The sequence below is a fragment of the Tribolium castaneum genome, chromosome 7, assembly GCF_031307605.1.
Source record: "Tribolium castaneum strain GA2 chromosome 7, icTriCast1.1, whole genome shotgun sequence".
NCBI lineage: Eukaryota > Metazoa > Arthropoda > Insecta > Coleoptera > Tenebrionidae > Tribolium > Tribolium castaneum.
This window is the reverse complement of record NC_087400.1, coordinates 6,541,383-6,558,349: the sequence shown is the minus strand read 5'-3', so window position 1 is coordinate 6,558,349 and position 16,967 is coordinate 6,541,383. Positions and strand designations below refer to the sequence as shown.

At 30.0% G+C, this 16,967-nt stretch overlaps 1 protein-coding gene across 1 annotated transcript in view; it reads left to right on the top strand.

The window, feature by feature from the left end:
- Positions 1-278: 278 nt before the first annotated feature.
- LOC659130 (uncharacterized) overlaps positions 279-16,967 on the top strand; it is a 46,437-nt gene continuing 29,748 nt past the window's right edge. The window contains exons 1-3 of the mRNA XM_064357849.1: positions 279-458; positions 633-785; positions 833-986. Of these exons, the coding sequence (XP_064213919.1) occupies positions 294-458; positions 633-785; positions 833-986 (472 nt within the window). The 5' untranslated portion in view covers positions 279-293. The remainder of the gene's footprint in view (positions 459-632; positions 786-832; positions 987-16,967) is intronic.

Sequence of the window (16,967 nt, the reverse complement as noted above, 5' to 3'; positions counted from 1 at the left end):
GCAAATTAACGCAAACCCAAATAGAATTTTCGGAAAAAATTCCTCCCGTTGGAAAAATCCGTCTGAATAGACAACTTCCGGTCTCTGGAGTCGCAACGTCGCGGAACTTTATTTACCGAATCCTAGAATTCTCTTTCACCGCTCCTCCATCGCGTAAAAAATTCATTAAACTGCTAAATGTTGCAAGGAAACAACGGTAATTGAAAACAAACGATCCACGAACATTCTACGCGATATATGTCCGTTTTTAGCAGCTACTTGACTACACTTTACGATTAGTGATAACGATAAGAATGAGGATTTTTAACCGTGATAAAGTGTGCAGTCGTGATAATATTGATTTTGCATCATGTTCAGCTGTGATTAATAAAATGAACGAATGGCTCCGTAATCTTTACGATACACGATGTTGGTGTAATCTCAAACTTACGGGAAATATTATTGGATGGCTCGGAGTTGTAAGTAGTTGTTTATTCATTTATGATACCACAAAATAAAATTATGGAAGCACGGATAGTTTTCATAAATTCTGCAAGCGGTATTTACTTTCCATTTACGATAAAATTACTTCAAGATTGCATAAATTCTTTATTTAATACACAAGACCGAACTCTACATTCTTACCGTTTCAGATTTATCGAAGTGTCGCGATTATCGCTCTAGCGATATACATTGCAGAATTGCCAAAAGAAGCACATGTTTACACAATTCTTTTCAGCCTGCTCCTAGCTTATTGCTTTGTGTCTCTGATTGCAAACTTTACACTTCTGGTGGGAATTAACAAAGTGAGATAATTCATCTTATTTTCAAAAATTACGATCTTCTTTTATAGCAATGCCACAGATATCTTGTGCTTTATATCGGCGTTTTGGGAGCCGAAGTTTGTATTATTGTAATCCTTCTAGTTGCGGGAATTATACTCTTTTCAAAGATAAACACTCCCAATATTCTGGCATATTTCATTCCTTGCGGAGTAGTATTTCTAGGTAAGCTGGTCATAGTCATAAATTATTTATTTTAAGTTTTCTAAACAGATACAATAATAATAATAATAATAATAATAATAATAATAATAATAAAAGACTTTATTAAAAAAAAGTGAAAAAGGGAAGTCTAGCTATAGTGCTATTCAAGGGAATTTAAAAATAACTACTCGTAAAAATAAAATAAGTGCAAAAAAAATAAGAAATTTAAGTTTAGCATAAACCACTTTTATCAAAAACCTTCAAAAAGTTTAGTAATATCAGTGCAGTATTTAAACCACTATCAGCATTTCTGATTATGTTATCTAAAATATTTTGTAAACCCCAATTATGAAAAAAACTATATTATGAAAACTTACAAAAGTATAAATTTGTTAAAAAACTACTTTTTTTAATATTTTAGATAGAGTTGAAACAATGCTAATAGGCCTAAGTTTACTATAATTGTCTTGGTTTACCCACTTTTGGTAACAGTTTCACCAGAGTTGATTTCCAAACTTTTGTAAAATACTCAGATTGTAAACAAATGTTAACTATGTACGTTATGTATTTATTAATAAAGACAGCAAAGCTTTAGCATTTTAGCATATATTTAATAATGGAAGGTAGCTGAAAATAAAATTTAAAATCTTTATTGTGTGTATTTTGTAATAATAATAATTAAGTGGTTCTTTATAAGGAGAACTAGAAATGGTAGGTAGCTGAACATAAAATTTAAAATGTTTATTGTGTGCATTTTGTAATAATAATAAATAAGTTGTTCTTTATAAGAAAACCTAGAATTGAAAACCGTTAATTAATTTTATTAATATTATTTAAATACGAGAAAATTTGAAAATTTTTACAAAATTTTAAACCAATTTTTTGTTTTCGACAACATTTTATTATTTTTATTAATCTGATTCAGAAAAGCCGCTTTTCCTTTTATAATTTCAGATAAACAAAGTTACGAAGCAGTTAATTTGCTTCTAATTATTATCAAGTTTAGTTTGTTTAAATTTTGTAAGGACTATGTTTTTGTTTTTCATAATTTTTTTAATGATATCATTTAACCAAGCTGAATATTTTTTGTGAGTATGTTTGTGGAATAATTTTATAAGGTAGTTTAAAAAGGTATAACTTAGACACGATATCGGTAATGTAAAACATTTCATCTTACTTTACTTTTGTAAATCTTAGAAAGTATAAAAATATTCGTAATCTCTATAAGTAACATAATTTAAAAACTTCATACTTATTTTTATTTTCAAGGTACTACAGTGATCAAAAAAATGTCCAAATTCAATAATCATGTCTGTAAAGTTGTTATAAATAACATCTATTAAGTGTTTGACTAGACTTGGTGATAATGGTTAATAATCTCGATTATTTGATTGATTTGAAAACATTTTTAGACTTTTTAAATTCAAGATTAAATGCGTTTTAATATACAGCGTGTTAAAGGAAGATTTAACACATAAATAAAAATCCATAGTTTTCCCAAAAAATCGTTCTGAAATTTTGAAAACCGTTGAACTAGAATTATAAAAATTAGCGTAAATTTTAGTATAATTGACAAAATAGCAGAGCTAAATTAACTTCTTGGTCCACTATTTTATTCTTCTATTCCAACTTGTGTTTTGTTATTAAATTTTACGAAAAAAAATTTTTTTTGACAAGACCGGGATTCGATCCTCTCATACTAATGAACATGTTAGTCATAATTTAAAAAAAAATAATTAAAAATTTTTAATTTTTAAAACGCGCCACTATCTCTATTTTGTTTAGTAAAAAATTTAACTGCTATTCTAATAAGCGACACAGTGGCTCCCAACAGATAGGTTAATAATTTTTTTTTAACTTGTCTGATCATAAAAATTCACATAGAAAATATTGCTAAGCCATTTCCTAACACCCTGTATTTTTTGGGTTTAAATTTTGAACAATTGTTCATAAAGTAATATTTAAAAATAAAGTTAGTGAAGGTATGCAATTTTAAGCAGGTTTGATATGATTGTTTAACTTTAACCACATGCTAAACCAGAGCAATAAATTAACATTTTATATGAAACTCTGGGAACAACATTAATTAATTTTCAGTTTATACACTGAAATTATACAAACAATAAACAATCAGAAATGGTAAATCGACAAATTTTGTGCGGCGATAATTAAACTTAAGCACTCCTTTTACGAGTACAGCTAATTTTATAATTTGTATTTTTTGACAAGGAAACTATTTTTGCCATTTTTATAATAACAGTAGCTTTTTATATAAAATGATAAAACTGCATTTAATGGACGAGCGAAAACTGTTAATTCCCAAAAACGCATAGTTTTCCAAAAGCTTAATAAAAAAGTAATGTTCTTATTCAAAAACTAGCAATGATTTTCATTTTAGCACATACTAGGTCGAAGCAATTCATTCAAAATCCTGAAACACGTCTTTCTTCTTTTTTAACCAAAAGCCCAAATACTAATTTTCAAAAATATAACTTTAAAGATGATAGATGATGAATTTTTATTTAAATTTTCACATCCTATTTAACCCTTTTAGGAGGTGATTTTCCAAAAATCTTTTCTTAGTACATGCCTACGTTATAAAGGCTACCTATTGTAAAAATTACAGGTTTCTATACTTAGCCGTTTAGCAATTTTATATACGAGGGCAAGGTGAAAAATTCTCGTCCTAACAATAAAAAACTTCGTTTTTTAATTCAAATATGGATTTATTTTTTTTCTATATTCTCTATTTTTTTTAATCTCATCACTGAAGTGACTTTCTATAGGTTTGTATTTTTTGACAAGGAAACTATTTTTGCCATTTTTATAATAACAGTAGCTTTTTATATAAAATGATAAAACTGCATTTAATGGACGAGCGAAAACTGTTAATTCCCAAAAACGCATAGTTTTCCAAAAGCTTAATAAAAAAGTAATGTTCTTATTCAAAAACTAGCAATGATTTTCATTTTAGCACATACTAGGTCGAAGCAATTCATTAACAATAATTAATTTTTAGTTTATGAGCAGCGAAAACATACAAACATCGATTAGTTTTTGTGGCAATAACAAAACTTTGTAGTTCTTTAACAGTTCTGATTTATTCAAATTTGTTTCAGGTGTGTATTTTTATTTATGGCTGTGTCTGGTGCAGCTCTTCGAGCAGTTTAAGTCGGCCTATGAGGAGCGCACTTCGTTTCAATCTCGAGAAAATGATTTAAATCGGTTTTGCTGTAGTCTGAGTTGTTTCAGGTCGGCCTCACTTGACATCGCCAAATAAATAAAAGTAATGTTTGGTTTTAATCCGTTTTTGTGCGAGCTTTTGTTCGTCTCAATCATAAATTAACCCCAATAAACCCATTCACATCAATTCGCCATGAATTTAAGTCAATTTGTAGCAGACCGCCGGAAAAGCACTCTCCTTATCTTTTGTATCAATGAAGAATTTGTTCTGGAGAGTTCTTTATAGTTATGGATTGTTCCTTAAGTTTCCTCGGCACGGAAGTTATCCAATATCCAGTCGTTCCCAAGACACGGCCAAAAACGTGTCCAAAGATGCAATCTAACTTATTGCTTTAAATAATATTTTCGGGAAGTCGATGAGAATAAATATTTCTCCCCAAACGAAATTAAATTGCTTTCGGGGAGATAAAAGGAAGCTTTGTCTTTAATATATATACCTCATTTGTAACATTCTTGTGTTAACTTCCACCTTAGTAAGAAGCTACTATTAGGTCACAGTAATTTTCTCGTTCATTGAATTTTCTTCTTTCTTAGTTCGTTTTTACCACCGATCCTTTTAAGTTGATCAGGCATCTGTGCACTTCTTTCAGGCGATGCCTCTTTATAGAATGTCTCATTATCCCCGAGTCTTTCATCGGAGAAAGTTAAAGTTTAATCGATTTTCGCAAAATTTATGCATAATCCCCGCCTTGTCAACGTGATGCAATAATCCCGGAAAAACAGGCGACTTTTTGCCGATTAGGCGCCAAATCGCATTTTTAAATTTGTCATCTCTGCGGCAATCAATTCCTGCAAGCGCTAGAAATGAGAAGAGGCGCCCAAATCCTTATACGTCATTGTCTGCAACACATTGTCAATTTGTCACGAAGATTTATTTGCTTTAGTTTTTGCAAGAAACAGTGTTCTTGTGTTGCGCGTGTGTTATTTTTCAGATAATTTATCTTTTTCCTTCCACGAGGTGCACATCCAATTTGAAGAAAGCTTATTTGCAGTCGGTTGCCCTTTTCGGGATTCGAAATCGGAGCAGGTGCGCCCTCCGGAAAATTTCCTTTCATGTTTCCAGTCATCGGAATTACCGGATTTTAAATAATTATAAGCCGAGAGGAAACACTACACGGACGTTTTAAGCGACTTGTCACATTCGTTACGTTTTCTGAAATGTGTACCAAGAAGCGGATTAACTCGTTACTCCAACTTTAAACCGGCGATTAATTTTATCCGAATTTGTTAATCCCTTCAAGTTGAATTATTTTACGGAATTTGAAAAATCCGTGATGATTCTTTTATCGAACTGATAGACTGAAATAGATTACGATGCTTACGCACCGATTATCGCTCTTGCGCAAACATCTACGAATTAAACGTAACAAAATAAACTCCTGATGTTTCACTACTCACCAGTGTAAATATTTTTTTAGGATTAAACGTGGATACGGAGCTTTTGAACGAGATAAAAGTTTACTGTCTGATTTTATTTAGCGAAGGTTTGCTCATTTACAATTAGTAAAGTCCAGATTTAAGGACGCAACGTCTAAAAAGGGCAATGTTTTGGTTTGAAAATTATAATAATACTAGCAGTTGCCTATGGCTTTGCACGCATGTTCACAACCATTTTGAAAAAAAAATGTAAAACGTAATTTTATCGTGAATTTTAAAACCGTGACCCAATACAAACCCGAGTAAATTTTGCATTTTTTATAATTACAAACAAACTCATTCCCTGTGGATGTAATTTTTAAAAATCTTCAAACACATTTTTTTTAACCGTAAGTCCATATGCCAATTTTCTTAGATATAACTTACAAAATGAAGGACTTTTGCGTTTAACTCTATTAGGGGTGAAATTTCTAAAAATGCTGAAATATACATTTTTTTTTAACTAACTAACTAACTAAACTAAGATTTTAATTGAAGTGTATAACTTCCACAATAAAAAAAAATTATATCTATTAGGAGTGGAATTTCTAAAAATGCTTAAATATATGTTTCTTTTTTTTAACCGAGTGTCTAAGAGTTTAATTGATATGTATAACTTCAACAATAAAGAATTTTTTATATATATAACTTCAACAATAAAGGATCTTTTTGTTTAATCCTCTTGGAGTGAAATTTTTAACAAACCTATAACATGCGTTTTTTATGTTTAGACAAACGCCCAATTAGCAATATTTTTGATTATAACTTCGAAAATTACAGTTTTTTATATTCAACCTTCTTGAGGGTGAAACTTTCAAAATCCAAAAACACGTCTTTTTTTTCATTTTTAATCGAAAGATCAAATAACATTTTTTATTAATATAGCTTTAAAATAATAACGATTTTTTATGTTTAACCCTCCTTGGGAAAGAAATTTCTAAAAATGATAAAATACTTGTTTCTTTATTTTTGACCGAATGCCCAAATACCAGTTTTTACAGATATCAGTTGAAAAATGACTGATATTGATATTTAACTTTTTTGGGGATGGAATTTCAAAATGATGATTATATTATAAATCACTTGTTTTTTTATTTTTTGCTGAGTGCCCAAATACCAATTTTCATAAATATACGTTCAAAAATGACGAATTTTTATATTTAACTTCCTTAGAGATAAAAATTTCAAATGTGTGTAAACACAGGTTTTTTTTATCTTTAAATGAAGTTTAAGTACCAACTGCACGGATACAAATTAAATATTACGGATTTTTATACAAATTCCAACCTCTGTTCAACTCCCATGAGGTTTCTAACTAAAACAGTGTTTCTTTACTTTTCACAGAAAGTCCAATTACCAACTTTAATTAATTACAAATTTTATTAAGCCATTTAACCCTCTTAGAGATTAATTTTTCAAAAATTTTGAAACACGCTTTTTTCTATTTTAATCGAAAGCTCAAATACTAATTTTCAAGAACTTAACTTGAAAAATGAGTGATTTTTACTTAAATTTTAACTTCCCATTTATTCTTCTTAGAGGGTAATTTTCCAAAAATCCTGAAACACGTCTTTCTTCTTTTTTAACCGAAAGCCCAAATACTAATTTTCAAAAATATAACTTTAAAGATGATAGATGATAAATTTTTATTTAAATTTTCACATCCTATTTAACCCTTTTAGGAGGTGATTTTCCAAAAATCTTTTCTTAGTACATGCCTACGTTATAAAGGCTACCTATTGTAAAAATTACAGGTTTCTATACTTAGCCGTTTAGCAATTTTATATACGAGGGCAAGGTGAAAAATTCTCGTCCTAACAATAAAAAACTTCGTTTTTTAATTCAAATATGGATTTATTTCTTTTCTATATTCTCTATTTTTTTTAATCTCATCACTGAAGTGACTTTCTGTAGGTTTGCAAAATGCTTACAGCCGCAATCACCTACTCAATCGAGTGACAATTTTTCTTAACTATATATATTTTTTTAATTTGTGGTTGGTAGAAATCTGGGGAAGTCAAATCAGGCGAATACGAAGAATGTTCTAATAATTTATGTTTTAAATCCCACTATTTTTTCATTGCCAAAGTGCTTTTTTAGACAGGTACATTGGACCTTTGGCACACAATTTTTTCGTATCTAATTCTTAGTGCAAAATAAACTATACTCTTTTCTTAGATATCCCTATGACCTTAGTTATCTCATACATCTTTAATCGCCGACCATCCAATACCGAAATGTTCATTTTTTGAGGTTTTTATCCGTGGTTACTGTTTTTGATCGTCCTTCGCAAAACCTATCATTGAGACCATATTTAAATTTAGCTGACTATTTTTTATAATAGAATATGAAGAGGTTAACTCTATAAACACTGACCAACTTTGGATAAATTTTTGTTGGAAATAAGCCCTTCAAAACAAAAAATTTAATGACGGCTAAATTTTCCATTTTATCCATTGTTCAAAACAGACATGCACCTTTATTTAAAAAAATGCTCAGAAAAAAAACTATTTGTCAGATTAAGACGAAACTTGAGTGATGCCATTATGACACATGATGACTTGCTCTCGCATTAAAATTTTATTGACAACAGTGTTAATTTTGTGGTAGGGCGAGGGCATTAAAAGAGCTACCAAAAAACGGTTTTTTAAAAAATTGACCGATTTTAAGAGGAGGATGTTAACTTATTTTAATTTTTTTTATTTTCTCATTCACGGCTAAACTATTCCAAAAAGTGGAACTATTTTGATTCATACCTATGCAAAATGATCCGGGGAATCGATTAGCGTCAAAAAAATTGACAAATTTCCAACAGTTTTTTAGTTATGAATTTTTTTAAATTCTACCAATTTTTGCTTTTATCTGCAATTTGCTCGAAAACTGTTAGTCGGAGAACAATAATCTTTAAAAAAAATAGATAATGAAAAGAGCTTTCCAACGATAATACACTTCATAGGGTTATCTCTAATAGTTTCGGAGCTATTGCTCAACAAATGTTCCGGGTACTCAAAATCGACAAAAACTGCGTCGAAAATTGAAAAAATCAAACATCAAAAAATTAAACTTATGGACTTTTTGTAGACTTTTAACAACTTTTATGGGTTGCTAAGACATGTAGAAGTCCATAAAAATTTACTGGAGTGAATTTAAAAAAAAATTTTTTTTCACCACTTTGAAGGTAAGTTGTATTATTACTTTTAGCAAAAAAATTCAAAATTTTAAATCTTGTGAAAAGTTGGTATAAAACAGAAAATGAGCCGCTGAATTCAATGGAACAAACCGCATTGCTCTACAACTTTTAGTTTTCGAGTTATGAATTTTTTTGTTGAATAAAACTGTTCACCATAAATAATGGCTACGCTAAATTTAGGCAAAAAAATTTAAATTTTTTATTCTTGTGAAAAATTGATATATTACATGAAATGAGCCGTAGAATTCAATGGAACAAACCGCATTGCTCTACGACTTTTAGTTATTGAGTTATGAATATTTTTTGTAAATAAAATTTTTCACTATAGATATTGCCTATCTTAATTTTTAGCAAAAAACTTTAAAAATTTACATTTTGTTAAAAGATGGTTTTATAAGCAAAATGAGCCACTGAATTCAATGGAACAAACCGCACTACTCTACGACTTTTAGTTTTTGAGTTATAAATTTTTTTTGTTAAATAAAATTTTTCACTATAGATATTGCCTATCTTAATTTTTAGCAAAAAACTTTAAAAGTTTACATCTTGTTAAAAGATGGTTTTATACGCAAAATGAGCCGCTGAATTCAATGGAACAAACCGCATTGCTCTACGACTTTTAGTTTTTGAGTTATGAATTTTTTTTGTAAATAAAATTTTCCACTTTAGATATTGCCTATCTTAATTTTTAGCAAAAAACTTCTCACCTTGCCCTCGTATATAGATAAAAAAGTCATTTATTTTATTTCGATTAAAAGCGGAGCAGTTTTTGTAATTTGTAAGATTAATTTTATTTGAAATTATCCATAAATATTGACTGTTAATCGCATTTTTACTGACCACAGACTCAGATTATAAATTTATTAGACCTTGATCCAAAATTGCATTGTCAACTAAAATCGGCGATGAGTTTATTGATCAAACTGCTACTCCCGCGGCAGTTGTGCCAATGCAAAAAATCGAATTAAGAGCCGAATAAAATTTCGCGTAAAATATTGTTGTAAAAAGCGTTGAAAGCCGTCATCCCTTTCGGTGTTTCCCCATGAGAAAACAGCATCAGGAGCAAGCTGTCGTCAATCGCCATTAATTCCGATAGCAATTTACAAAAACGTGTCGTCTACGCCACCGTAAACTCGTCGATGATTTATAGGAAGTGGGATTATTTTTGAAATTATCAACTTGGTTCATTTGCATAGCTCGCTGCAACAGCATCATAATGACTAATGAAATTGCAAATCAGTCGCAGCATCTGTTCGGAAACGCCGCCGACAAGCTAAAACCGTGAGTAAATATAAAATTTCAATTATTTTCAATCCGTCACAAACGGAGAATACGCCGCGCTTTTGTAAATAAAAAAACGAGCCCGATATATTCAATTCAAGCAACATCGACAAATATAATTATGAACGCACCATTATTGCCTTTAATTTACTAATGAAAGTTTTTCAAGAGTGGCTCGTTTAAGCCGGGAATTCAATTAATTTAGCAATTTGGACGAAAGTGAAACGAAAATAGACTACAAACCGGGGGTTTGCATGGAGCGGAAGTTGACAGTTTGAACAAATAAACAGTTTGTTCTCACTGTTAACGATTCAAACTGTCGATTAATTAAACTTTCTTGCAATAATTCGCCTGAAATTGAATTTTCAGGTGAAAAATCAAGCGAAAACAAAGAGTTGCTAAATCAATACCGGGTTTTAGAAGGGTTTAAAGTCATAAATAAACTAGCGGCGGATAGTTGGTTGGTAGCACCCTACTTTTTCAGATATACTACATATGAGAACATAAAAATGCGGGCGCCTGAGCGACTATAAATTTAGCGACATATTTTTTACCAACTTTTACATATGTATCGCAAATTCCATCCGGAATAGTAGTTATTTTTTGCGCACGTGTTTCCAGATAAAAGGCGGATCGATTGTTTTAATTTTAGGGGAACACCCGACCTGTGTCCAAAAAGAAATCATCACCCTGTATATGCTGAGTCGCTTTAAAATTTTTCTTAAAAAATAACTTTTCACTGGCACGTCTTATTAGATTCTCCGCGTTATCAAAATCGACTTAGTGATAGAGTCTGACATTTTTTCGTCGGGATAACATCGTATTAATTAAAGGCGTGATAATGTAGCTTTAACGAGGCTCATTATCGAGCTATAATTAATCAACGTCTGCAGATGACGCCTTCATTTCGTTTCAGTTTACTTAGAATATTGATATTGTGTCATTTCGGAATTTAGATTTATTGCAATTCGTAATGAATTGCTTGTTTATTACAAGTATCGCGATGCGTTATTTGAGTAGTATGTAGTCGGAGGGGTGAGAGCAAACAAGGGTTGTACACTCAGCAGGCAATTTTCGCGCAATTAGGCGACGAGATGAAAGGGTGAATTTCAAATTTGAGAGAGACGGCACTAACGCACCAAAATTATTTCAGACTTTTTTGCAATTTTCTAAACTAGCTTCGAAATATTATAAGTGTTAATTAATATTTCAAACGCTACTAACTATATTCAATATTCATATAAACGATATAAACTAAAATGCAAATAGTACACAAAATATCAATTTTAAAAAATCTTAAAATTAATTCCCAATAAGCTGCATGTTTAAGCCAATAATATTTCAAATTATAATTTTGTTTCATGTATTTAATTGAATAAAATTTTGTTTGATAACATTTATAGCAATCATTATTTGCTGCTTTATAACTCTATTTTATTATTAATTTTCGCTTAGATATTTACTTGTTTAATGTATAATAATTAATTAATAATTAGTCTGTCTTGTGAAATATAGAATTGGTCTGTTCTTTTCTAAAAAACAACACAATAAAAAGACTGAATATGATGCCGTTGCCAAAGTACCAATATCAATTAATTTAATTAATTGCAAATTATCGTTAACAACAATTTCACAAAGAAAAACATTTTGCAAAAATGGTGGAGGCGCCGGGTAAAATTTTTATTTTATTATTTAAAGTGTAAAAATTTGATATTTTTAATAAATCAATAACTTGCAAAAAGTATTTACGTTTTTTTTCACGATTTAAATTACAAATAAGTAAACTAAACTGTCAGTCCATCTCAATGCACAAATTTTTAAAATTTATTTTTATTTTTTATGTACAGCAGAAGTAAATTTTTTGTCTCAAGAATAAGTTTATGAAACGGGACTACGGCGGACCAGACTTTTTGTAAAAATTTTGTATTATTTTTTTAAAGACTTTAACAATATCAATGATTTTATGTTATCGCCTACTAGGCTATAATTTTAGAACACAATGAATTACTTCTGTTAATGCTTATTCTCTTTTGTTTTAAATCGACACACAAAATTCTTTTTTTTCAAAATACATTAAATATAAAACAAATCGTGTATTTAAAAAAAACTATACATACTAAAACTATTTTGAAAATTTTGGTGTCAAGTTGCATTAAAATAATAAAAGCAGTAGAAAAATTAAAATAGAACATAAATGAATAAAAATATACGTTTAGTCAATAATTAACATTTAGCCAAGAGAGCAGTAAAAAGTTTTGTTTTGAAGTATTATATATCAAGAAACGAGTTGACTAAGGCGTACATTAGAATAATGCAATAACAATTATTGATTGCATCGGAATTTTTCTACGATTTTGTATCGCAAACATTAATTAAATATAAATATTAAAAGCCGGTAATATGAAAGCATCATTAAACTAATTGCAGTAAAACGATTAACTATCACGTGACCAAATTGAACAAATCTGAAGCTTACGCCCAATTCGCAATATAATACTTAAAAGCGAACTAATTGTAATTAAGCACTCTATACACCTAATATTATGTATATGTATGTATTAGAATTTAGTTTGCATTTAATTAATTAGGTTTTGAGAGTAGCGACATTTTTATAACTAATTTTTGTTCAGAATCACATCTAAGCCTTATTGATGTTAATATTAATTAATGAGTTAATTAATTTTTATTATGAGAAATTGTAGAATAAATTTGAAAAAAATAAATCCTAATAGAAAACAGCGCACATTACAGCAAACGCAAAATTTTATTTTTCATTTAGTAGTTTTGATTTAGATTAATTTTTGTAAAAATGGTGGATGCGCCGGTATAGCAATGTTTGTATTTTGAAAATAAATCATAAAATCTAAATATAAAATATTTTTATATTTATTTTTAAAAACATTGACGCCAATTAATCTTAAGTTTGCAGTATATATGTGTAAATAAATCTCTTTATTTAATTAGTGCAGATATACGTAGAGCTTTAACAATAATGGATAGTATCCCGTGTTAAAAGGAACGCCTCAACTTGGAGAACATCCTGTAAATTCTCACTCTTCTATTTGTTTTCTTTTAGTGAGTAGCGTTTATTAGTTGCTTAGACATATATTTTCTATAAGGTTTTTTTTTCATTACTGTGAATTTATTTTTATTTTGCACTTATTTTTTATTGTGTAAATTCTACTTCTGCAAGGCAGTTTTGGTAGTTGAGTTAGTTTGTACTACAGAGGACTATAACTTAGAAGATAAAACAGATACAAATTTGCAGGATTTTTTGAACACGAAAAACATAGTACGACAGAGTAAAAATAAAGACTCTTATTCGAGCATCTTACCGTCTAAACGCAAAATAGTAGTTTCAAATTTATTTAAAACCATCAAATTTTCTAATTAATTAAAAAAAATGCTGAATTTGGTTTCCATTTATTTAATTAGGTTTTGAAAATAGCGACATTTTTATAACAAATTTTTGTTCAGAATTACATCTAAGCATCATTGATTTTAATGTTAATTAATTAATTAATTAATTTTAAGTATTTTTGATTTAGAATAATTTCTTATTAGTGCGTTGTAAAAATGGTGGGTGCGCCGGACTAGCAATATTTGTATTTTAAGAATAAACCGTAAAACCTTATTATAAAATAAAGTTTTTTTACTAATCTTTATAACCATTGGCGCCAATTAATCTTAAATTTGCAGAATAAATGTGTTTATAAATCTATTTAATTAATCAGAGCAGATATACATGGAGCTTTGGTAGAATCACGGTAAACAGGTGTTCAAAACATTGTTCACTATGTTACCATATGATAGTAAGCCCAATTTGCAAATGTCTCATATTATTCAAAAGGGCAGTTAGACAAAACCGTATTCAAAATTTAGAAAAACTAAAAATAATCTTTTTTATTAAAAACATTTTTTTAAGTCGATTTAGGTTAAAACTCTTTAGAATAATGAATAGTATCTCGTGTTAAAAGAAACGCCTCAACTTCTAGAGCTCCTGTAGATTTTTACTTTTCTATTTGTTTTCTTTTAGAGAGCAGGTATAGGTACTTATTATTTTATTACTAAACATTTATTATTTTACTGAGCATTTATCATTTGCTTAGAGCATATGTTTTCTATGAAGTTTTTTTTTTATTACTACTAATTTATTTATATTTTGTACTCATTATTTTATTGTATAAATACTACTTTTGCAGGCAGTTTTGGTAGTTGAGTTTAATTTGTACTAGGGAGAACTACAACTTAGGAGATGAAACAAATACAAAATCGCAGGATTTTTTTTTAAATGAAAAAATAGGGCAGCAGAATGGAAATTAAGGCGGTTCGAGCGTTTTACCGTCCAGACGCAAAATAGTAGTCTTAAATTAATTTATAACCACCCAATTTTCTAATTATTGGGAAAAAATGATTAATTTAGTTTGCATTTATTTAATTAGGTTTTGAGAATTGCGACATTTTTATAACAAATTTTGTTCAGAATCACATATAAGCATCAATAATTTTAAAGTTAATTAATATATTAATTAATTTTAAGTATTGTTGATTTAGAAAAATTTCATATTATTGCGCCGTAAAAATGGTGGAGGCGCCGGGCTAATAATGTTTGTGTTTTAAGAATAAACCATGAAACCTTATATAAAATAAAGTTTTTTTTATTAATTTTTAAAAACATTTGCGCCAATTAATCTTAAGTTTGCAGAATAAATGTGTGGATAAATCTCTTTAATTAATCAGAGCAGATATACGTGGAGCTTTGGTAGAATCACGGTAAACAGGTGTTCAAAACATTGTTCACTTTGTTACCTTATGATAGCAACTCCAATTAGTAAATGTCTCAGTGGGAATAGAGGATACAGAGAGCCCGAACCGAAATTAATATTCGCGCAAAGCCTATTTGGGCTAATGCTTCCATTTCGCAACGCTGATGAAGTGTTCATCTCGAAATCCCCGATATTTCCAATCACTTTATCGATTCAATTCGAGTTAATTTCTTCATGTTTAAGTCAATTAAGTCGCGTCGGCATCCGTCTCACATGCCTCCGGTCCACGCTAACGTAATAATAAAGTAGTAAAAACCTCAACCACTATCTGTTACATTCACGGTTCATCAGGGTCTTTTCAGGAAGTCGACTTTCAACCGCTGATCAGCGCATTCATTCCGTGTTAACCGAGAAGAAGAGGCTCTGATGAGTGATGAGGCGTCGTGGGATATCACAAAAACTCCATTAAAAGTTGTTGCGAATCGATGAATTTCACTCTATTTGCCTTTCATGCCGCACAAAGCAAGGCCGGAAGTGCAACTTTAACGAACGCAGAGGATTTTTTTGCAGAGTGCAACTGCGGCTTAAGTTTAGATTAATTTGAGCGATTGTGGAAGCCGGCGCGCGAATGCTTACAAGTAGCATATTAATCAGAATTCCGACTCAGTAAACATTTCAGCTTTCTATGGCAGTTTGGGTAATGGCTTCACTGTCTTAAAATGCTTCGGGTAAATTCCCTATGTTTGTGTTGGCTTGAATTAAATTAACAAAAGCGAGGATTGTATTGCCGGCACGCATATTTTCATTGCCATATTTTGCAAATGTTTATGTGCGAAACTAGCAACACGAATGCTTCATTTCCTTCTCAAAATAATTGCAAAACTTATGTAAAACAACACGGGTTATTATTTCTATTAAAACAAATGCTGATCCATCGTTTGAGCTTTTAAGCTGAATTGCTAAATGTTACATTTCCTCGTTAAAGCACATGTAACATAATCTTTTTAAAAGCTTTCCATTCAGTTTTTAACAAGGTTGCGCGGAGCACTGTAATTGTTTTATTTCGAACTTGTTTTAATAAATTTATTAAAACTTTTAATTACTATTGAATGTTAAGCAGTTCGTGTTTGAATTTTGAAGAGCTCTCATGGCTTATGAAATTTGTGTGATCAGCAGAGTGCAAGAAAACAATTGAACTGTCTCAACGTTTTAATTAATACTTGGCAATTAATGGCTATTAAGAATCGTTTCAGCGAAAGTCGTAACAAGAAGTGTAATTACGGCACGGATCTAACTTATTTCAGTAGTAATTCCTGAAAACGTGAAAACTTTCAACAAACATCCGGATAAACTTGCCTAAACGTACGTGTTTTCTTCGTGTTTGAATTTATATTCCAAAGGTGTGCTTTTAAAATTACTTTAGTACTTTTAAATTAGTTGCATAATATATTTATGACGTCGAGTTTAAGAATTGCTTTCGACTTTGTTAAATTAGGTTTTAGTGTCGGTGGGAATTTCCGCCGAAAAAGTGACGATATTGCAAGAGTAATCGGCTAATAAATAAACAGAGTACATGTTGGCGGACACATTCAATCATAAATCTGATTGTAATGATGTAATCGCAGTTTCATTAGCTAATAGAGCAATACATAATATCGCTTTGAAAAGTTTGCCAATTAAAATGTTAAATGGAGGTTTATTTTTGTTGAAAAATGTTGCCATCGCGACTTTCATAATACTCATATTTCATTAAAAAATCCCCTGATATACTTGTTTACCCAGTTTGGAAATTTTCAATTACGAGTGTTTAGAACTTTGCCGATTACGACTTTATCGCCATGGCTTCTAATGTAACAAACCGATTTGCTAATTAGAGCTTGATAAAGTTGCGTATTAATTCAGCTGTGGCTACATCAAAACACAAATAGAGCAAATGCAGTTTTCTTCAAACGACGGCATTTCCTGCTCAATTCGCACTTTAATTTACGACGACAAAAGCTCCTGCAACATTTATCAGAGTTTAATTGCAAACAGACGTAATTGTACGATAGTTGAGATTCAGCAGGAAGCTCGCGAGCTCTATTTTTATTATTAATTCCAGAAAAG